General features: G+C 47.7%; 2 protein-coding genes across 6 annotated transcripts in view; one reads left to right on the top strand and one right to left on the bottom strand.

Moving 5' to 3' along the window:
• Nucleotides 1-10706: 10706 nt before the first annotated feature.
• Nucleotides 10707-20080, bottom strand: LYAR (Ly1 antibody reactive). Of its 4 annotated transcripts, none has more exons than XM_069744840.1 (9): nt 19955-20080; nt 19739-19890; nt 19462-19576; nt 17866-17973; nt 17529-17612; nt 15872-16214; nt 13331-13396; nt 12954-13039; nt 10707-11342 (listed from the first exon to the last, which is right to left on the bottom strand). In XM_069744840.1, the coding sequence occupies exons 2-9, from the start codon at nt 19858-19860 to the stop codon at nt 11208-11210; spliced, it is 1059 nt and encodes a 352-aa protein (XP_069600941.1). In that variant the 5' UTR covers nt 19861-19890; nt 19955-20080; the 3' UTR covers nt 10707-11207. The 4 variants fall into 4 exon arrangements, with proteins under 4 accessions (XP_069600941.1, XP_069600940.1, XP_069600939.1 ...); XM_069744839.1 differs by having other exon boundaries at nt 15872-16211; nt 19966-20035; XM_069744838.1 differs by having other exon boundaries at nt 19966-20033.
• The window catches only part of ZBTB49 (zinc finger and BTB domain containing 49), a 44968-nt gene continuing 41233 nt past the window's right edge, over nt 20073-23807 (top strand). The window contains exon 1 of one of the 2 annotated variants that reach the window (XM_069744836.1): nt 20073-20129. The gene's annotated coding sequence lies outside the window, so the exon portion shown is untranslated. The remainder of the gene's footprint in view (nt 20130-23807) is intronic. The other variant, XM_069744837.1, reaches the window with a different exon arrangement.

The raw sequence follows: 23807 nt of genomic DNA, 5'->3' as shown, positions 1-23807 counted from the left end.
ATCCACCCCCCCGTGCTCCGTTCCACCCCCCCGTGCTCCGTTCCACCCCCCGTGCTCCGTTCCACCCCTCCCGCGCTCCGATCCACCCCCCATGCTCCGATCCCCCCCCCCCGTGCTCCCCCCCACCCCATCATACTTACCGATCCTGCCGGGGTCCGTCCGTCTTCTCCCTGGGCGCCACCATCTTCCAAAATGGCGGGCGCATGCGCAGATTCGTTCCAAAGTGCATTTTGATCACTGAGATATAATCTCTCTCAGTGATCAAAATAAAAAAAATAATAAATGACCCCCCCCCCCTTTGTCACCCCCATAGGTAGGGACAATAAAAAAATAAAGAATTTTTTTTTTCCACTAATGTTAGAATAGGGTTAGGGTTAGGGCTAGGGTTAGGGCTAGGGATTCGGTATGTGCACACGTATTCTGGTCCTCTGCAGATTTTTCCGCTGCAGATTTGATAAATCCGCAGTGCTAAACCGCTGCGGATTTACCGCATTTTTTCTACGCATTTCACTGCGGTTTTACAACTGCGATTTTCTATTTGAGCAGTTGTAAAACCGCTGCAGAATCCGCACGAAGAAGTGACATGCTGCGGAATGTAAATCGCTGCGTTTCTGTGCAGTGTTTCCGCAGCATGTGTACAGCGATTTTTGTTTCCCATAGGTTTACATTGAACTGTAAACTCATGGGAAACTGCTGCGGATCCGCAGCGTTTTCTGCAGTGTGTGCACATACCTTTAGAATTAGGCTATGTGCACACGGTGTGGATTTGGCTGCGGATCCGCAGCGGATTGGCCGCTGCAGATTCGCAGCAGTGTTCCATCAGGTTTACAGTACCATGTAAACCTATGGAAAACCAAATCCGCTGTCCCCATGGTGCGGAAAATACCACGCGGAAACGCTGCGTTGTATTTTCCGCAGCATGTCAATTCTTTGTGCGGATTCCGCAGCGTTTTACACCTGTTCCTCAATAGGAATCCGCAGGTGAAATCCGCACAAAAAAACACTGGAAATCCGCTCAAAATCCGCAGGTAAAACGCAGTGCCTTTTACCCGCGGATTTTTCAAAAATGATGCTGAAAAATCTCACACGAATCCGCAACGTGGGCACATAGCCTTAGGGTTAGGGTTGGAATTAGGGTTGTGGTTAGGGGTGTGTTGGGGTTAGGGTTGTGATTAGGGTTATGGCTACAGTTGGGATTAGGGTTAAGGGGTGTGTTGGGGTTAGTGTTGGAGGTAGAATTGAGGGGTTACCACTGTTTAGGCACATCAGGGGTCTCCAAACGCAACATGGCGCCACCATCGATTCCAGCCAATCTCGTATTCAAAAAGTCAAATGGTGCTCCCTCACTTCCGAGCCCTGACGTGTGCCCAAACAGTGGTTTACCCCCACATATGGGGTACCAGCATACTCAGGACAAACTGCGCAACAATTACTGGGGTCCAATTTCTCCTGTTACCCTTGTGAAAATAAAAAAATTCTTGCTAAAACATCATTTTTGAGGAAAGAAAAATGATTTTTTATTTTCATGGCTCTGCGTTATAAACTTCTGTGAAGCACTTGGGGGTTCAAAGTCCTCACCACACATCTAGATTAGTTCCTTTGGGGGTCTAGTTTCCAAAATGGGGTCACTTGTGGGGGGTTTCTACTGTTTAGCCACATCAGGGGCTCTGCAAACGCAACATGACGCCCGCAGAGCATTCCATCAAAGTCTGCATTTCAAAACGTCACTACTTCAATTCCGAGCCCCGGCATGTGCCCAAACAGTAGTTTACCCCCCCCCCCACATATGGGGTATCACCGTACTCAGGAGAAACTGGACAACAAATATTGGGGTCAGATTTCTCCTGTTACCCTTGGGAAAATTAAAAAATTCTGGGCTAAATAATTATTTTTGAGGAAAGAAAACGTATTTATTATTTTCACGGCTCTGCATTATAAAACTTCTATGAAGCACTTGGGGGTTCAAAGTCCTCACCACACATCTAGATTAGTTCGTTTCGGGGTCTAGTTTCCAAAATGGGGTCACTTGTGGGGGGTTTCTACTGTTTAGCCACATCAGGGGCTCTGCAAACGCAACGTGACGCCCGCAGAGCATTCCATCAAAGTCTGCATTTCAAAACGTCACTACTTCAATTCCGAGCCCCGGCATGTGCCCAAACAGTAGTTTACCCCTCACATATGGGGTATTACCGTACTCAGGAGAAACTGGACAACAAATATTTGGGTCAGATTTCTCCTGTTACCCTTGGGAAAATAAAAAATTGCAGGCTAAAAGATCATTTTTGAGAAAAAAAATTTTTTTTATTTTCATGGCTCTGCGTTATAAACTTCTGTGAAGCACTTGGGGGTTCAAAGTCCTCACCACACATCTAGATTAGTTCCTTTGGGGGTCTAGTTTCCAAAATGGGGTCATTTCTGGGGGATCTCCAATGTTTAGGCACACAGGGGCTCTCCAAACGTGACATGGTGTCCGCTAATGATTGGAGCTAATTTTCCATTTAAAAAGCCAAATGGCGTGCCTTCCCTTCCGAGCCCTGCCGTGCGCCCAAACAGTGGTTTACCCCCACATATGGGGTATCAGCGTACTCAGGACAAACTGGACAACAACATTTGGGGTCCAATTTCTCCTATTACCCTTGGCAAAATAGGAAATTCCAGGCTAAAACATCATTTTTGAGGAAAGAAAAATTTTTTTTTATTTTCATGGCTCTGCGTTATAAACTTCTGTGAAGCACCTGTGGGTTTAAAGTGCTCAATATGCATCTAGATAAGTTCCTTGGGGGGTCTAGTTTCAAAAATGGGGTCACTTGTGGGGGGAGCTCCAATGTTTAGGCACACAGGGGCTCTCCAAACGCGACATGGTGTTCGCTAACAATTGGAGCTAATTTTCCATTCAAAAAGTCAAATGGCGCGCCTTCCCTTCCGAGCCCTGCTGAGTGCCCAAACAGTGGTTTACCCCCACATATGAGGTATCGGCGTACTCGGGAGGAAATTGCCCAACAAATTTTATGATCCATTTTATCCTATTGCCCATGTGAAAATGAAAAAATTGAGGCGAAAAGAATTTTTTTGTGAAAAAAAAGTACTTTTTCATTTTTACAGATCAATTTGTGAAGCACCTGAGGGTTTAAAGTGCTCACTAGGCATCTAGATAAGTTCCTTGGGGGGTCTAGTTTCCAAAATGGGGTCACTTGTGGGGGAGCGCCAATGTTTAGGCACACGGGGGCTCTCCAAACGTGACATGGTGTCCGCTAAAGAGTGGAGCCAATTTTTCATTCAAAAAGTCAAATGGCGCTCCTTCCCTTCCAAGCCCTGCCGTGCGCCCAAACAGTGGTTAACCCCACATATGAGGTATCAGCGTACTCAGGACAAATTGGACAACAACTTTCGTGGTTCAGTTTCTCCTTTTACCATTGGGAAAATAAAAAAATTGTTGCTAAAAGATAATTTTTGTGACTAAAAAGTTAAATGTTCATTTTTTCCTTCCATGTTACTTCTGCTGCTGTGAAGCACCTGAAGGGTTAATAAACTTCTTGAATGTGGTTTTGAGTACCTTGAGGGGTGCAGTTTTTAGAATGGTGTCACTTTTGGGTATTTTCAGCCATATAGACCCCTCAAACTGACTTCAAATGTGAGGTGGTCCCTAAAAAAAATGGTTTTGTAAATTTCGTTGTAAAAATGAGAAATCGCTGGTCAAATTTTAACCCTTATAACTTCCTAGCAAAAAAAAATTTTGTTTCCAAAATTGTGCTGATGTAAAGTATACATGTGGGAAATGTTATTTATTAACTATTTTGTGTCACATAACTCTCTGGTTTAACAGAATAAAAATTCAAAATGTGAAAATTTTTGCCAAATTTCCGTTTTTATCACAAATAAACCCAGAATTTATTGACCTAAATTTACCACTAACATGAAGCCCAATATGTCACGAAAAAATCTCAGAACCGCTAGGATCCGTTGAAGCGTTCCTGAGTTATTACCTCATAAAGGAACACTGGTCAGAATTGCAAAAAACGGCAAGGTCTTTAAAGGGACTCTGTCACCTGAATTTGGCGGGACTGGTTTTGGGTCATATGGGTGGAGTTTTTGGGTGTTTGATTCACCCTTTCCTTACCCACTGGCTGCATGCTGGCTGCAATATTGGATTGAAGTTCATTCTCTGTCCTCCATAGTACACGCCTGCGCAAAGCAATCTTGCCTTGTGCAGGCGTGTACTATGGAGGACAGAAAATGAACTTCAATCCAATATTGCAGCCAGCATGCAGCCAGCGGGTAAGGAAAGGGTGAATCAAACACCCAAAAACTCCGCCCATATGACCCAAAACCAGTCCCGCCAAATTCAGGTGACAGGTTCCCTTTAAGGTCAAAATAGGCTGGGTCATGAAGGGGTTAATATAGCTCCGCAAGGCGGTATGTTCAGGCACAGATAGATTAAAAAGTCGACCCTTAGGAAACAGAGCCTGGAATCAAGTCAATAGCACAATCACAGTCCCTGTGCGGTGGAAGAAAACTGGACTTGGGCTCATCGAATACATCCTGAAAATCAGACAAAAACTCTGGAATCTCAGAAGGTGAAGAAGAGATTGACATCAAAGGAACATCATTATGAACCCCCTGACAACCCCAACTAGTCACAGACATGGACTTCAAGTCCAACGCAGGATTATGTACCTGCAACCATGGAAAACCCAGCACATAGTAACAGTCAGTAAGGCCGAAAAAAGACATTTGTCCATCCAGTTCAGCCTATATTCCATCATAATAAATCCCCAGATCTACGTCCTTCTACAGAACCTAATAATTGTATGATACAATATTGTTCTGCTCCAGGAAGACATCCAGGCCTCTCTTGAACCCCTCGACTGAGTTCGCCATCATCACCTCCTCAGGCAAGGAATTCCAGATTCTCACTGCCCTAACAGTAAAGAATCCTCTTCTATGTTGGTGGAAAAACCTTCTCTCCTCCAGACGCAAAGAATGCCCCCTTGTGCCCGTCACCTTCCTTGGTATAAACAGATCCTCAGCGAGATATTTGTATTGTCCCCTTATATACTTATACATGGTTATTAGATCGCCCCTCAGTCGTCTTTTTTATAGACTAAAGAATCCTAATTTCGCTAATCTATCTGGGTATTGTAGTTCTCCCATCCCCTTTATTAATTTTGTTGCCCTCCTTTGTACTCTCTCTAGTTCCATTATATCCTTCCTGAGCACCGGTGCCCAAAACTGGACACAGTACTCCATGTGCGGTCTAACTAGGGATTTGTACAGAGGCAGTATAATGCTCTCATCATGTGTATCCAGACCTCTTTTAATGCACCCCATGATCCTGTTTGCCTTGGCAGCTGCTGCCTGGCACTGGCTGCTCCAGGTAAGTTTATCATTAACTAGGATCCCCAAGTCCTTCTCCCTGTCAGATTTACCCAGTGGTTTCCCATTCAGTGTGTAATGGTGACATTGATTCCTTCTTCCCATGTGTATAACCTTACATTTATCATTGTTAAACCTCATCTGCCACCTTTCAGCCCAAGTTTCCAACGTATCCAGATCCATCTGTAGCAGAATACTATCTTCTCTTGTATTAACTGCTTTACATAGTTTTGTATCATCTGCAAATATCGATATTTTACTGTGTAAACCTTCTACCAGATCATTAATGAATATGTTGAAGAGAACAGGTCCCAATACTGACCCCTGCGGTACCCCACTGGTCACAGCGACCCAGTTAGAGACTATACCATTTATAACCACCCTCTGCTTTCTATCACTAAGCCAGTTACTAACCCATTTACACACATTTTCCCTCAGACCAAGCATTCTCATTTTGTGTACCAAGCTCTTGTGCGGCACGGTATCAAACGCTTTGGAAAAATCGAGATATACCACGTCCAATGACTCACCGTGGTCCAGCCTATAGCTTACCTCTTCATAAAAACTGATTAGATTGGTTTGACAGGAGCGATTTCTCATAAACCCATGCTGATATGGAGTTAAACAGTTATTCTCATTGAGATAATCCAGAATAACATCCCTCAGAAACCCTTCAAATATTTTACCAACAATAGAGGTTAGACTTACTGGCCTATAATTTCCAGGTTCACTTTTAGAGCCCTTTTTGAATATTGGCACCACATTTGCTATGCGCTAGTCCTGCGGAACAGACACTGTCACTATGGAGTCCCTAAAAATAAGAAATAATGGTTTATCTATTACATTACTTAGTTCTCTTAGTACTCGTGGGTGTATGCCATCCGGACCCGGAGATTTATCTATTTTAATCTTATTTAGCCGGTTTCGCACCTCTTCTTGGGTTAGATTGGTGACCCTTAATATAGGGTTTTCATTGTTTCTTGGGATTTCACCTAGCATTTCATTTTCCACCGTGAATACCGTGGAGAAGAAGGTGTTTAATATGTTAGCTTTTTCCTCGTCATCTACAACCATTCTTTCCTCACTATTTTTTAGGGGGCCTACATTTTCAGTTTTTATTCTTTTACTATTGATATAGTTGAAGAACAGTTTGGGATTAGTTTTACTCTCCTTAGCAATGTGCTTCTCTGTTTCCTTTTTGGCAGCTTTAATTAGTTTTTTAGATAAAGTATTTTTCTCCCTATAGTTTTTTAGAGCTTCAATGGTGCCATCCTGCTTTAGTAGTGCAAATGCTTTCTTTTTACTGTTAATTGCCTGTCTTACTTCTTTGTTTAGCCACATTGGGTTTTTCCTATTTCTAGTCCTTTTATTCCCACAAGGTATAAACCGCTTACACTGCCTATTTAGGATGTTCTTAAACATTTCCCATTTATTATCTGTATTCTTATTTCTGAGGATATTGTCCCAGTCTACCAGATTAAGGGCATCTCTAAGCTGGTCAAACTTTGCCTTCCTAAAGTTCAGTGTTTTTGTGACTCCCTGACAAGTCCCCCTAGTGAAAGACAGGTGAAACTGCACAATATTGTGGTCGCTATTTCCTAGATGCCCGACCACCTGCAGATTTGTTATTCTGTCAGGTCTATTAGATAGTATTAGGTCTAAAAGTGCTGCTCCTCTGGTTGGATTCTGCACCAATTGTGAAAGATAACATCATGCAAGTTATGCAACACCAGAAATCGACAATCTTCCTGATGGGCTGGCGCCATGCGCATGGTTACCCGTGTCCAAAACTAGGGCTTATTTCTAGCCAAGGGTGTAGCATCAATGCCCCTCAAAGGAATAGGGTTCTGCAAAGGCTGCAAGGGAAAACCACAACGCCTGGCAAACTCAAAATCCATTAAATTCAAGGCGGCGCCTGAATCCACAAACGCCATGACAGAAAATGATGACAATGAGCAGATCAAGGACACAGATAACAGAAATTTAGGTTGTACAGTACTGATGGTAATTGAACTGGCGATCCTCTTTGTCCGCTTAGGGCAGACAGAAATTACATGAGAAGCGTTGCCGCAATAATAACACAACCTATTTTGACGTCTGAAACCTTGTCGTTCCGTTCTAGACAGAATCCTATCACACTGCATAGGCTCAGAAATTTGCTCTGAGGATAACGCCACAGCGTGCACAGTTCTGCGCTCCCGCAGGCGTCGGTCAATCTGAATGGCCAGAGACATAGAATCACTCAGACCGGAAGACCACCATAACATCTTTAACGGATTCAGAAAGCCCCCTTCTGAAAATTGCCGCCAAAGCATCATTATTCCATTTAGTCAATACAGACCATTTTCTGAATTTCTGACAATACAATTCTGCCGCCTCTTGACCCCGAGACAGGGACAACAAGGTCTTCTCTGCTTGATCCACAGAATTAGGTTCATCATATAATAGTCCTAAAGCCTGAAAAAAGGAGTCAATATTAAGCAAAGCCAGATTCCCAGATTCCAGGGAAAACGCCCAATCCTGCGGGTCGCCACGCAGCAGGGAGATTACGATCTTTACCTGCTGTATGGAATCACCAGAGAATCGAGGTCTCAGGTCAAAAAACAGTTTACAGTTGTTTTTAAAACTCAAATATTTAGACCTGTCACCAGAAAACAAATCAGGAGTAGGAATCTTCGGTTCTAAAGCAGGAGTCTGAACAATATAATCAGAAATACCTTGCACCCTAGCAGCAAGCTTGTCTACACGAGAAGCTAATTCCTGTACATTCATGCTTGCACCAGGCTCCTCAGCCACCCAGATATTAAGAGGGAAAAGAACACAAAACAGACTGGAGAAAAAAAAATGGCTCAAGAGCTTCCTTCCCTTCTTCTGAGATGCATTCAACTCATTGTTGGCCAGTTGTACTGTTTTGATCCGGTGACCTTGGAGCTGCATGAGAACTTTCACTGGAGAAAGTGGCCACTATACTTACCGCAACCCTGAACTTAACACCTAAACTAGAAGTAGCCGTGGAGTGTAACTTACACACCTAGACACCTCGTCACAGCCGGAGGACTAAATACCCCTAAAGATGGAAATCTGAATACTATGTTGCCTCAGAGAAAATCCCCAAAGGATAGACAGCCCCCCACAAATATTGGCGGTGAGTCGGAGAGGAAAAAACATACACAGGCAGAAAAAACAGGATTTAGCAGGAGGCCACTCTAGCTAGATAGGACAGAATAGGGCAGAGTTCTGTGTGGTCAGTATTAAAACCCTTCAAAAAAAATCCACAGCAGAATATACAAAAAACTTCCTACATCTAACTAAAGATGTAGGAGCGTATATCTGCAACTCCAGTGAAACCAACCAGACTGAGAAAACACAGACACAGTCTAATCTGGACAAAAGAAAAACAAACGAACAGTACTGAAAATAAGCACACTGCATGTGTGCCACAGGAAAAGAAACAGACACTTATATTTGCTGAACTGGCAGATAAGGAGAGGCCAGGCAGAGATCCAACACTTCCAAAGAAACATTGACAACTGGCAAGGGCTAAAGGATCCTGCCCACCTAAATATCCCAGTCAGACAACTGCATTCCCACCAACAACCACTGGAGGGAACCCAAGAGCAGAATTCACAACAGTACAGCTTGTACTGTATATCAATGTAAATTTGTTGTGACCTCTAAATAACTCAAAAACTGCTGGTAACAAGAGTACACCCCCTAAGTGAAAATGACCAAATTGTGCCCAAAGAGTAAATATTTTGTGTGGCCACCATTATTTTCAAGCACTGCCTTAACTCTCTTGGGCATGGATTTCACTAGAGCTTCACATATCACTACTGGGATCCTCTTCCCTCCTCCGAAATGACATCACAGAGATGGTGGATGTTGGAGAGCTTGTGCTCCTCCACCTTCCATTTGAGGATACCCCACAGTTGCTCAATAGGGTTTCGGTCTGGAGATATGCTTGACCAGTCCAGCACCTTTAACTTCTGTTTCTTTACAATTGGTCATCTTGGAGGTGTTTGGGGTTATGTTGGATTACTGCCCTACAGCCCAGTTTCCGAAGGGAAAGCATCACGCTCTGCTTCAGTATGTCCTAGTACATGTTGGCATTCATGGTTTCCTCAATGAACTGTAGCTCCCCACAGCCAGCAGCACTCGTGCATTCCCAAACAATGACACTCCCACCACTATGCTTGACTGTAGGTAAGACACCCTTGTCTTTGTACTCCTCACCTGGTTGCCAACACCCACACTTGACACCATCTGCACCAGATAAGTTTATCTTGATCTCCTCAAACCACAGGACTTGGTTCCAGTAAGCCATGTCCTTAATCTGCTTGTCTTCAGCAAACTGCGGACGTCCTTGTGCATAATTTTTAGACAATGATTCCTTCTGGGACCTCAGCCGTGCAGACCAGTTTGATGCAGTGTGCAACGTATGGTCTGAGCATTGACAAGCTATTCGTCCTGTAACCTCTCCAGCAATGATGGCAGCTCTCATGCGTCTATTGTGAAAAGACGACCTCTGGATAAGACGCTGTGCATGTGCGCTCAAGTTCTTTGGTCAACCATGACGAGGCCAGTTCTGAGTGGCATCTGTCTTGTCAACCCCTTCACCATCTTGGGTTTTTCTGTTTTTTATTCCCCTTCTTCCTAGAGTCATAACTTTTTTTTTATTTTTCCGGTAATATGGCCATGTGAGGGCTTGTATTTTGCGGGACGAGCTCTACTTTTTGAACAACACCATTGGTTTTACCATATAGTGTACAAGAGAATGGGAAAAGAATGCAAAGTGCTGTGAAACTGTAAAAAAAAAATGGAATTCCATTATTGTTTTTTGGGTCCAAGGGGCAGGCAGCGTCACGCAGAAGAAGGGCAGGCAGCGTCGCGCAGAAGAAGGGTAGGCAGCGGCGCGCAGAAGGGCAGGCAGCGGCGCGCAGAAGAAGGGCAGGCAGCGGCGCGCAGAAGAAGGGCAGGCAGCGGCGCGCAGAAGAAGGGCAGGTAGCGGCGCGCAGAAGAAGGGCAGGTAGCGGCGCGCAGAAGAAGGGCAGGTAGCGGCGCGCAGAAGAAGGGCAGGTAGCGGCGCGCAGAAGGGCAGGTAGCGGCTCGCAGAAGGGCAGGTAGCGGCACGCAGAAGGGCAGGTAGCGGCACGCAGAAAAGTCACAAGCTGCACCGATTGCCACTGCACGATACAAAAACACCTCTTCGCACACGGATTTTGGGACCACTATTCTCGGATGAACATGTGAGAACAGCCGAGTACATGGACGTGAGAATGAGAATTGCTTCTTTCAGCAAGAAACAGGTTCTTTTTGTGGCAAACAACACAGTGTAAATCTTCGAAAAAACCTTTAATTTAAGGTAACTATAAAATATCAACTGGTGATGAATAAAAACATACAAGTCCAGGATGAGAGCAGCATCTAGGAGGTCAAAATAAAATTAATTTTTGGACACAACTGGTCATAAAACTTTCACAACAAAACGCAGTATAACGGCTCATACGTAGATAGCGGTCGGCCACTGAACTGGGGGCGGGATGGAGGTGATTTTTATTACCCCTCTATCACCATTGCTTTGAAAGTATTACACACCCACGTTTCAGTCTGAGTACACACCAAGCAGTATGGACCGGTCACGGGTCTATGGACCCAAAGCGCAACAATCTCATACCAGTGGGGCTGTTCCATTTGGGTCAGGAGACCGACGGCCGGTCCGTGCTCGTGCTGTGAACACAAGTGTACAAAATAAAAAAGGGAATAAGTATCAAAACACATCTGCCTAAAATGATCATCTGAGGACAATGGTGGGAGAACAGTACATCGCTCTGCATTTATTTTACTAGCTTTACTCTCTCTTTTAATACTCTAAATTTTGGATTGTTTTGTATTTTCTTGTTGAAAGTGGCGAGAAGCTCCTCTTCAGACTTGTGATGCTTGGAGGATATCGCATAATACTGTGCAATGACCTAGAAGAGAAAAAAAAAATAGATGAGTAAATAGATTCGCAGGAACATGGACCAGCAAACACAATAACCCATGGTTATCGGAACGAACCACCTCCTACCAGCTGGACCCCCGGCGCCGCTGCCGATTAGTGGGTCCGGTGTGACATCATCGGTATAACCAAAAATCAGAAGGGGCATAAGGAATGGTGGCAAATGGGAGGCGGTTCACAAGGCTCCCGTTTGGTGGTCATGGATACAGTTGAGCGAATTTGCTCGGGTTCCCTCTTATTTGGCAAGCTATAGCACTTACCGAATAAGCTGCAGAGGGAACCCGGCTTCCTGGATTGTACTGGCTGACCAGCTGTTCGGCTCCGCAGCTGCATGTGTCACAGCAACAAACAGGCTCTTCATGCATGTGCTGTGACACAGCTGCGACGCATACAGCTGCGGCGCCGGTCAGAGTGATCTGTGTATAAGGGTTCCCTCCGCAGCTTATTCAGTAAGCGCTATACCTTGTCAAATAAGCAGGGACCCGATCAAATTCGCTCAACTCTGGTCAGGGACTACTAAAGTGGACCAAGATTTTTTTTCCTTCTCTTTTCACCTGAATTTACTTTCCTGTTTTTCAGTACATTATACGGTAAAGTGAATGGTTTTCCACAGGCAGTAAACGGAAAAATAAATTCAAGTTTTTTTTTTTCAAAAAGGGGGGAAAAAAAACTAAAGCACAAGAATGAAAAATGGCTGCGTCCTAAAGGGGCGAAATGGGGCTGTGCTGCAGAGCCTACAGATTTCAGATCAGTGGAAGTCGCAGCATTCAGATCCCCTCCGGTCAACAAGCGATCGTACATCCTAGCAATACGCCATTACTTGTAATAATTGGGGGAAACGAATGCGCTGCTCCTCATACAGCTCATACATGTAGTAATTGAAATTATTTATCCATATTAACTCTTTCAAGATTGGGCGATTTTTCATTTATGCGCTTTCGTTTAGTTTTTTCCTCCTCTTCATCCAAGAGCCATAACTTTTTTATTTTTCTAGTCACATAGATGTATGGGGGGGGGGGGGGGGGGAAAGGGGGGGGGTTTGTTGGACAAACTGCAGCTTTGATTGTTAAAATGATTATTGATGTTCAATGTACTGGGAAATAGATTTCAAGTAAAAAAAAAAATAAATAAAATATGCAATTTTGCTGTTTTTTGGGGTTTTTATTTTACAATGCTTAGACTGTGGATAGAAAAAAAAAATGGCTTTGAATTATGATTTTCAAGGTAAGAGAGAATGCTGTGAAATCAAATTGGCATGCATTATTTCCCCAATTATTGGAAGGGAAATAAAACACTCCTTGGGTTTGCAAAAATAAATTCTGCCATTTTTAGTTATTTTTTTTCTCATTAGTGTTGACCAATCAGGCCAATTCATTTTAGATTTTAATAACTTCGACTTTTAGGGATGTGGAGTTACGTTTTTCTTTTCAAAACTTGAACCTGCGCTCATCCAATACTGTATACTGAAGTCATGGTCATCTTCGACTACGAAGGACGAACACCATCGTCAATCTGCGGCAGCAGCATTTAAAATGAGCAAACGGAGTGGACCGATGGTTTAGCATGGCAGCCGGGCACTTACCTTTTTCCTGAGTTTCTTAATGGCCAATTCATTGTCAGGAGCCTGTCTCAGCAGGGCCCGGATTGTTCCCTTCCAGTTAAATTTACCTACAAACAAAAAGTAAAAAAATAAAATAAATAAGTTTATTGCAATAACTAAACATCTCAGCTATGAGAGCTGTGATGTAAATAACGTGGATGCGATAGTTTTCAGTCCATCGAGCACGCAGTCAGCACACGGACATTTGACAGCCCATGTGCTGGTGCAACGCAACATCAGGTCTTCACGTAGAGAGAAAAAAAAATAGATCTACGGACCAGACTCGTGCATATAAAAATGGCAGCTGAGTAGATGATAGAGTTCAACGCTCGTCTGAATGTAACCTTAAGGAGCCTTACCCGTTTTACCACTCTCCCCTTCACCATTTTCTTCGGCGCCGTTCTCTTCTGCCTCCTCTTCATCACCTTGGAATAAAATCAATATAGGATGTAAAAACCTAAAAACGTAAACGGTTTTCAAAAGTTTTCATGCAATGTCTTATGCAATCACTTACAGGGGTTTTTGGATTTGGGAAAACCCTTCTGCCTGGGTCAGTAACTGTGCTGCTTCCACCACGGAGTCTCTACCGCTGCTCCTGGTGTCCGTTATATCTGCTGCAGCCAATCATTTAGCTTAGCAGCTTGTGCCGTCAACTCGGGCAGAGTCCCTAAGCTCACAGATTGGCTGCAGCGCTGTTGATGTGAGGCATCAATGACAGACACTGGGATCAGCGGTTGAGACTCAGTGCTGGACCTGGGGAGGGTGAGGGAAGAACGATTAGTATTTTGCTTTTTATTTTAAACAAACTGCTGCTGAAAGACAAGAGTTTAATTTAAAAAAATAGAAAAAAAAAACCCTTAAACTAAAGTTTTCCAGGAATCTGTGAGGTTTCCTGTATATAATGTGCAATACTGCCACTTATAACCTATAAAGGCCAGGAAGCAGGATGCGCCGTCTGCAGGGACAGCATGACACACGGTCATCTTCGGGAGCAGCGGAGGCCATATCCGCAGTCACAGGTAAAGCAGGGCTCCGATGAGGCAGAACCTCGTGATCGCTGTCATGTGCAGCAATTACGGGATCAGTGCAAGTAGCAGAACGGAGCGAGCAGCTGCATCGTGCTGTGAAAGTGGACAATACCCTAATGATGGAAGGAAACAAGGATCAGGATTGTTAGATTACAGTTTTTTAGTCCCATTCTGTTTTTTTTGTTTTTGTTTTTTTTACAAGTCCACTTCAAAAAATGGCTGAAAAGTCACATTAAAAAAAAACAATTGAAAGACTCTTCCTTTGTATTGTAAAACCTCTTTGTTGTTTAGACTTAAAGAGTTTTTTCACAGATTCAGGTTTTTAAAAACAAAAAAAACACCCAGTGGCTCCTGATGGAATTTTCTTAAATAAAAAAAGCACTGTCCAATCAAAAGTCTGCAAAAAAACACTACAGGAAGAAAAGCAACAAAAAAAAAAAAAAAATCAAAAAGATCCTCACAGCAGGGACGTTTCCTGAGCATTTCTCCTAGAAAACTCATTAAAAAATAAATAACCTACTGTGCGGTTTTTCCCCACATGTGATACACCGGCGTATTCCAATCTTCACCTTTTATCGTTGAGACATTTGAATAAACAAAATTCTGAACCGATTAATTGGTTAATTTGTCTTTATATCGGTCGGAGCTCCAGATTTTTTTTTCTAGTCTGACAGGTATAAACTCCCTGTGTGTAGACACTTTTTTTTTCCTTAAATAAAACCTATATGATGTGATGACATTACATGGGAGCTTGGCTGAGTGTCCAAGACAGACCCCCCTAAGAAACATCAGCCCACAACTATGTGCTTGAGAGCACGGATTAAAAACATTGTGGGAGGACGAGAGGCAGGATAAAAGGAAAGTGGGGAAATGAAGGCTGTGTAATTTATGGATGTAATGCTCACTAACTCCCTAGCGGACTCATATAGTATGTCACTTTTGGTAGGGGAGGCTGCTTGCCAGACAACACTTAAAGGGAACCTGTCACCTGAATTTGGCGGGACCAGTTTTGGGTCATATGGGCGGAGTTTTCAGGTGTTTGATTCACCCTTTCCTTACCCGCTGGCTGCATGCTGGCCGAAATATTGGATTGAAGTTCATTCTCTGTCCTCCGTAGTACACGCCTGCGCAAAGCAAGATTACCTTGCACAGGCGTGTACTACGGAGGAGAGAGAATGAACTTCAATCCAATATTGCGGCCAGCATGCAGCCAGCGGGTAAGGAAAGGGTGAATCAAACACCTTAAAACTCCGCCCATATGACCCAAAACTGGTCCCGCCAAATTCAGGTGACAGGTTCCCTTTAATATTGCAGAAACAGCGTGTTCTGACAGTTGTAAATTTTTGCATTCGGTGCAAGTCTACAATTTTTTACCATACTATGAAACACTGATGTTTTTGCACCATTTTTAACAGACGTCGTCCAACCAAAATTCACCATTGAAGCTGCTTTACATATGAGTAATAGTGATGAGCAAGCATGCTCGAATAAGGTGTTATCTGAGCATGCTCATGTACTAACCGAGTGTCTTCGGCGTGCTCAAATAATACGCTCGAGTCCCAGCGGCTGCATGTCTCGTGGTTGTTCGACAGCCGCAACACATGCAGGGATTGCCTAACAAACAGGCAATCACAACACGTGTTGTGGCTGTTGAGCTGCCGCGAGCCATGCAGCCACGGGGACTCAAGCATATTTTTCAAGCACGCCAAAGACACTCGGTTAGTACACGAACATGCTTGGAGAACACTTTATCTGACCACGCTCAGTCATCACTAATCAGTAAGTTGAATTAAATTAAAACGAGTTTTCCCAGATAGAGATAAGTTGTAGGAAAAGCCATCAACATCCAATTCCCATAAACCCCCCATGTACCTTGTGAATTATTACGCTTTTTCGATTGAGCTTCCTCATCTTCCACATCCCCCGACTCGTCTTCAGCCTCCTTTTCCCGCTGCCGCTTTTTCTTCTTTTTTCCTGCAGCCTCCACACCATTTCGCTCATCGTCTTCCATCTTCCGCTTCTTCCCCTTCTTTTTTGTGCCATTCTGCATCAGCTCTCCCTCATTTAGTTCTTTTTTCTCTTTCTTATTCTTCTTCTGCCTTTCCTCCTTCCGTTCCCGCTTACTCTTCTTCTCGGTTTCCTCTGTGGCAGCTGAAGACTCGGACTTGCTCTCGCCTGCTAGAGTGTTGGCCGCCTCTGTTGCATTGTTTTTCTGCTACAAAATAATCAATTCCAACAACTTTAAAGGGCTATTCCCATCTTCATAAATGGATATTCCCTGTAAAAACGCTTCTGGAAATTACAGCTTATTAAAATTTGCAGCTATTCTTGACCTATTACCAATTTTTCTATTGTTTATAGCTTGTTGCCTAGGAGACCGACCACTGCTGCGGTCTAGCTTGGTAGTGATGTGCTGAAGCTGGCCAGGATTAAGAGGAAGCACTATGCTCTGGCGATCCCGGTGAACTTCAAAATAGTGCTCGATAGAAAAGAGCCTCTAAGCACTGCGCATGCTGCACCTAGCAGCGGTGGTCGGTCTCCAAGGAAATGAGCTATAAACAAATGAAAAAAGTGCTCATATCTCAAGAACGGCTGAAAATTTTTAATAAGCAGAAAATTGCTTGTATTTATAAGTATTGACAATTCCCATGTATGAAGATGGGAATAACCCTTATATAGATATTTTTTATTTTAACGCAATTAAAAAGCTTAGAGAAAAAAAAGGAATAATAATAAAAAAATATATATGATTTGTCCAAAGGAGCGGAAAATGAAGCGTTGATAGGCAGCAGTGATCGCGTGACATAATAATGTTATGTGATCCCCTGGAGACCGGTGCCGACACCGCTGGAACGGCGCCAGCATCAGAGGCGAGTAGAAGTGTTATTATTTTACTGGAGGAAAACCTAGTGTTTCACAAGGGATTTAGTGGACAACCCCACTGACATTTTAATAGATCCAATAGATTATTGTTGGATTCCTATTACAGTATATGTCCACCGGGTCATAAATGGAAATTACAACAAAGATGTGAACATTATATTGCAAATAATATGCATGAAGAAAAGTACTTAGGTTCTGTTCACATTTGCGTCATGGCTTCCATTGATGACTGTGTAATCTTAACTTTACACTGCAGTGGAGATGTGGGGAACGTGAACACTAAGGACTCATTCAGACGTCCATATTTTCATGCAGAGAACATGGGGACTGTTCATATGCCTATATTTTTTTTGTCAGCAAAAAAAAAAAAATTTGCGGAAACTTGTCCATTTTTCATCAGAGTCAAGGATCAAAATTATCCATACAATTCTATGCGTCTGTGAAAATCACGTTCAGGACACAGACGGCATCAGCGTGCAGTCAGTGGGCTGTCCATGACTAACACTGCCATGTACGGGAGGAGCAAATAATACGGGGAAGAGGCGTCTGGGGTAGGTCCTTAAATATGACTGATTACTATAAAAAAATAAATGTATGTCATACAATAATCCCCCTCACCCCAGACAGCCCACACATCAGTACGTACGTTACTTATGGCTTCCTCAAAAATCCCCCACACTTTGTCTTGTAGAGCCGGACTGTGAACCTTTAAACTGTTTTTCATCCAATTCTAGAAAAAAAGAAAAATATTGCAGACCGTTAAAGCGACGCTCAAAATTATTACACAAAAGTTTTACCTGCGGGGAATTATCGCTTGGTATTTACTTTACTCAGATCTTAATCTCTGGCTGCTTTTCAGCTCGGCCACATTTAGGGCAGGGTGTGAGGGGACACTTTATTACAGGGTCTATAAGTAATCTCAGGCCGGTAACCAGTCTCATCATTGGTCCCTCCGAACATTGTGTGACGGGAGGACGACTCACCTGGAATTTAGCCTTCTTTTTTGGAACATTATCAAATGCACTAATTTGATTTAAAATGTCCCTTACGTCGCTGCTAATGGTCGGCTTCTTCATCGCTTCTTGTATCCTCTGAAACAGGAGAGAAGACAAGCGTGAAATAAATGATAACAAGTTCTAGAAAATCCATTTGTATCAGGATAGGTGATCGGTAAGGGGATCGGCCGCTGTGAACCGTACAGGAGACTTGTATCCGTTACATACATGGCGCACTAGGTCGGAAGCCGAACCGCCGCTCCGATCATTTCCTATCGGAACAAGCCGAGTGCAGCACTTGACAGCCCCATGAGGCGTTAATAGAGCGGCGGTCAGACATCCACACTGCTGCCACGGCATCCACCAGCTGCAGAGCCCACAAGCAGGATTTGGTCAGTATTTTACATCTGTATGTGTAAGCCATTATCAGGAGTGGGTGATAAATGCAGAAGTGGTGATGTGTTCCTATTAGACTTCTCCTCTGATTGTTCCACTCCTGGTTTTGTCTTACACATACTGATGTAAAATACTGACCAAATACTGACCGTGGCCTTAAGCTGGAGTCACACATAACGATATAGTTAACGATATCGTTGCAACGTCACGCTTTTGGTGACGTAGCAACGATCCCGCTAAAGATCTCGTTATGTGTGACAGCGACCAACGATCAGGCCCCTGCTGGGAGATCGTTGGGGAATGATCAGGACCATTTTTTGGTCGCTGATCACCCGCTGTCATTGTTGGATCGGCGTGTGTGACGCCGATCCAGCGATGTGTTCACTTGTAACCAGGGTAAATATCGGGTTACTAAGCGTAGAGCTGCGCTTAGTAACCCGATGTTTACCCTGGTTACCCGGGTGCTGCAGGGGGACTTCGGCATCGTTGAAGACAGTTTCAACGATGCCGAAGTCGTTCCCCTGATCGTTGGTCGCTGGAGAGAGCTGTCTGTGTGACAGCTCTCCAACGACCACACAACGACTTACCAACGATCACGGCCAGGTCGTATTGCTGGTTGTGATCGTTGGTAAGTCGTTTAGTGTGACTAAAGCTTTAGACGAAACACTGCCAGCCATCTTATCTAAACTCAGGATTGGAATCAGCGATACATTGCATTAGTTATGCTAATGCAAGTACAGGGGGCCACATTTATTATCATTGGGTCTGCCTGGGATCCAATCTTTAGAAGGAAACAAAGTCCAAGCGCTATATATATATATATATATATATAAACATTGGAGACCTATTCTGTAAAGCAATGAAGTAGCTGGAGCTGTTCAGGCTTATGTATCAGTGGAATGTCCAGGGATGGAAGAATGAAGTATATGGTAGAAAAACACCCTGCCTACAGCAAAGCACGGAGGTGGCTCCACGATGCCCACAGCACAGCATGCTTGTCATGAAGCGTGTGCATAATTATGAGACTGTGGCGGTCAGTAAAAGTGACATTTTGTGATGATTTTGGAGAGATCTCTTGTTATATTAGTTTGAGAAGGATGGTGCATTTTACTGATAATCAGACTCTGCGATGGAGGATGAGTGATTGATGGCAGCGGTCCATGCCGGCCCCTCAGGACGGACGCTCACCTGGATCCACTGCACCTGCTTCTCTTCCCCTTTCTTCGCTTTCGCTTCGAAGCCTTTGCCGCCATATTTCTCATCTTCGGTGACACATTTCAGGTGGGTTTTATAGTCGCCTCCCCTGCAGGACACAAGCGTGAGGAACGGTCACTTTGCATGGCCACAATACGGCGAGACTCCGCGTCTGGTAGTCCAGAACCCCTGGTAATTCGGCATGTGACGGAGCAGAAGTGTCGGAGTACAGGAGGAGCTCACAGACCGATGGAAGATACACAGGACGCACCAGAAATCTTTACCACAATCGATGCAGGACAGACACTGGCAGCTGCGGCAGTTGCCCACATGTTTCTCCACTTGCGCCTTCTTCAGGGACTCGCCACAGCCATTGCAGGTGAAAAACACCATGGTGACGCCGCAGCACAGGACGGAGCACACCTGCAGACACACAACGCGTTATAGGGAGACGGCAGGTAACCAACGCCGCGCCAACCGCGCTCACCTCACACACACCACGTGTACCCCACTACTACAGCGCCGCTCCTGCGTGACGTCACTTCCTGTAAGCATGACAGAACCAGGAGCCGGCTTCGCTGGCGGCGGAAGTGACGTTCTGGTCGCGTAGAATTGACGTCACTGAGGACAGACTATGGGTGACAGGAGGAGCAGAGTGGCTGGTAAGGCGCCGGTGCTGCTGACCTGGGCAGTAGTGATGTCAGCCGTCCCCATAGTGAGCCGTGTGTGTGGTGTGGAGCCTCCGTGTAACTACTACTCCCAGCATGTCGTGCATGTTATGTCTGTAGCCCAACAAACCGCCTGCGACTGGTGACGTAAGGGAAAGAATAAACAGCAGCTCCCTGTCCTCACAGAGCTAGGGGTGTGTAAAATGGGGGCGCTCCCGGGGTGTCCTCAGCCCAGGAGCTATGGGGGGTCCTCAGTCCTGGAGCTATGGGGGGCTCCCAGCGTGTCCTCAGCCCAGGAGCTATGGGGGCTCCCAGCATGTCCTCAGCCCAGGAGCTATGGGGGCTCCCAGCGTGTCCTCAGCCCTGGAGCTATGGGGGCGCTCCCAGCGTGTCCTCAGTCCTGGAGCTATGGGGGCTCCCAGCATGTCCTCAGCCCAGGAGCTATGGGGGCTCCCAGCGTGTCCTCAGCCCTGGAGCTATGGGGGCGCTCCCAGGGGGTCCTCAGTCCTGGAGCTATGGGGGCTCCCAGCATGTCCTCAGCCCAGGAGCTATGGGGGCTCCCAGCGTGTCCTCAGCCCAGGAGCTATGGGGGGTCCTCAGTCCAGGAGCTATGGGGGGGTCCTCAGCCCAGGAGCTATGGGGGGTCCTCAGTCCAGGAGCTATGGGGGGGTCCTCAGTCCAGGAGCTATGGGGGGTCCTCAGTCCTGGAGCTATGGGGGGCTCCCAGGGGGTCCTCAGTCCTGGACCTATGGGGGCTCCCAGCGTGTCCTCAGCCCTGGAGCTATGGGGGGTCCTCAGTCCTGGAGCTATGGGGGCTCCCAGCGTGTCCTCAGCCCCGGAGCTATGGGGGCTCCCAGCGTGTCCTCAGCCCCGGAGCTATGGGGGCTCCCAGCGTGTCCTCAGCCCCGGAGCTATGGGGGCTCCCAGCGTGTCCTCAGCCCCGGAGCTATGGGGGCTCCCAGCGTGTCCTCAGCCCCGGAGCTATGGGGGCTCCCAGCGTGTCCTCAGCCCCGGAGCTATGGGGGCTCCCAGCGTGTCCTCAGCCCCGGAGCTATGGGGGCTCCCAGCGTGTCCTCAGCCCTGGACCTATGGGGGCTCCCAGCGTGTCCTCAGCCCTGGACCTATGGGAGCTCCCAGCGTGTCCTCAGTCCTGGACCTATGGGGGCTCCCAGCGTGTCCTCAGTCCCAGAGCTATGGGGGGTCCTCAGTCCTGGAGCTATGGGGGGCTCCCAGCGTGTCCTCAGCCCTGGAGCTATGGGGGCTCCCAGCGTGTCCTCAGCCCTGGACCTATGGGGGCTCCCAGCATGTCCTCAGCCCTAGACCTATGGGGGCTCCCAGCGTGTCCTCAGTCCCAGAGCTATGGGGGGTCCTCAGTCCTGGAGCTATGGGGGGCTCCCAGCGTGTCCTCAGTCCCAGAGCTATGGGGGGTCCTCAGTCCTGGACCTATGGGGGCTCCCAGCGTGTCCTCAGTCCCAGAGCTATGGGGGGTCCTCAGTCCTGGAGCTATGGGGGGCTCCCAGCGTGTCCTCAGCCCCGGAGCTATGGGGGTACTCCCAGCGTGTCCTCAGCCCTGGAGCTATGGGGGGTCCTCAGTCCTGGACCTATGGGGGCTCCCAGCGTGTCCTCAGTCCCAGAGCTATGGGGGGTCCTCAGTCCTGGAGCTATGGGGGGCTCCCAGCGTGTCCTCAGCCCTGGAGCTATGGGGGTACTCCCAGCGTTTCCTCAGTTCTGGAGCTATGGGGGCTCCCAGCGTGTCCTCAGTCCTGGAGCTATGGGGGGCTCCCAGCGTGTCCTCAGCCCCGGAGCTATGGGGGCTCCCAGCGTGTCCTCAGCCCCGGAGCTATGGGGGCTCCCAGCGTGTCCTCAGCCCCGGAGCTATGGGGGGCTCCCAGCGTGTCCTCAGCCCCGGAGCTATGGGGGCTCCCAGCGTGTCCTCAGCCCCGGAGCTATGGGGGCTCCCAGCGTGTCCTCAGCCCTGGAGCTATGGGGGCTCCCAGCGTGTCCTCAGCCCTGGACCTATGGGGGCTCCCAGCGTGTCCTCAGCCCTGGACCTATGGGGGCTCCCAGCGTGTCCTCAGTCCTGGACCTATGGGGGCTCCCAGCGTGTCCTCAGCCCTGGACCTATGGGAGCTCCCAGCGTGTCCTCAGTCCTGGACCTATGGGGGCTCCCAGCGTGTCCTCAGTCCCAGAGCTATGGGGGGTCCTCAGTCCTGGAGCTATGGGGGGCTCCCAGCGTGTCCTCAGCCCCGGAGTTATGGGGGTACTCCCAGCGTGTCCTCAGCCCTGGAGCTATGGGGGGTCCTCAGTCCTGGACCTATGGGGGCTCCCAGCGTGTCCTCAGTCCCAGAGCTATGGGGGGTCCTCAGTCCTGGAGCTATGGGGGGCTCCCAGCGTGTCCTCAGCCCCGGAGCTATGGGGGTACTCCCAGCGTTTCCTCAGTTCTGGAGCTATGGGGGCTCCCAGCGTGTCCTCAGTCCTGGAGCTATGGGGGGCTCCCAGCGTGTCCTCAGCCCCGGAGCTATGGGGGCTCCCAGCGTGTCCTCAGCCCCGGAGCTATGGGGGCTCCCAGCGTGTCCTCAGCCCCGGAGCTATGGGGGCTCCCAGCGTGTCCTCAGCCCCGGAGCTATGGGGGCTCCCAGCGTGTCCTCTGCCCCGGAGCTATGGGGGCTCCCAGCGTGTCCTCAGCCCTGGAGCTATGGGGGCTCCCAGCGTGTCCTCAGCCCCGGAGCTATGGGGGCTCCCAGCGTGTCCTCAGCCCTGGAGCTATGGGGGCTCCCAGCGTGTCCTCAGCCCTGGACCTATGGGGGCTCCCAGCGTGTCCTCAGCCCTGGACCTATGGGGGCTCCCAGCGTGTCCTCAGTCCTGGACCTATGGGGGCTCCCAGCGTGTCCTCAGCCCTGGACCTATGGGAGCTCCCAGCGTGTCCTCAGTCCTGGACCTATGGGGGCTCCCAGCGTGTCCTCAGTCCCAGAGCTATGGGGGGTCCTCAGTCCTGGAGCTATGGGGGGCTCCCAGCGTGTCCTCAGCCCCGGAGCTATGGGGGTACTCCCAGCGTGTCCTCAGCCCTGGAGCTATGGGGGGTCCTCAGTCCTGGACCTATGGGGGCTCCCAGCGTGTCCTCAGTCCCAGAGCTATGGGGGGTCCTCAGTCCTGGAGCTATGGGGGGCTCCCAGCGTGTCCTCAGCCCCGGAGCTATGGGGGTACTCCCAGCGTTTCCTCAGTTCTGGAGCTATGGGGGCTCCCAGCGTGTCCTCAGCCCCGGAGCTATGGGGGTACTCCCAGCGTTTCCTCAGTTCTGGAGCTATGGGGGCTCCCAGCGTGTCCTCAGTCCTGGAGCTATGGGGGCTCCCAGCGTGTCCTCAGCCCCGGAGCTATGGGGGCTCCCAGCGTGTCCTCAGCCCCGGAGCTATGGGGGCTCCCAGCGTGTCCTCAGCCCTGGAGCTATGGGGGCTCCCAGCGTGTCCTCAGCCCCGGAGCTATGGGGGCTCCCAGCGTGTCCTCAGCCCCGGAGCTATGGGGGCTCCCAGCGTGTCCTCAGCCCCGGAGCTATGGGGGCTCCCAGCGTGTCCTCAGCCCCGGAGCTATGGGGGCTCCCAGCGTGTCCTCAGCCCCGGAGCTATGGGGGCTCCCAGCGTGTCCTCAGCCCTGGAGCTATGGGGGCTCCCAGCGTGT

Source organism: Ranitomeya imitator, chromosome 1 (assembly GCF_032444005.1).
Source record: "Ranitomeya imitator isolate aRanImi1 chromosome 1, aRanImi1.pri, whole genome shotgun sequence".
Classification (NCBI taxonomy): Eukaryota; Metazoa; Chordata; class Amphibia; order Anura; family Dendrobatidae; genus Ranitomeya; species Ranitomeya imitator.
Note: the sequence above shows the minus strand (reverse complement) of the source record. Positions and strands in the feature narration are given on the sequence as shown.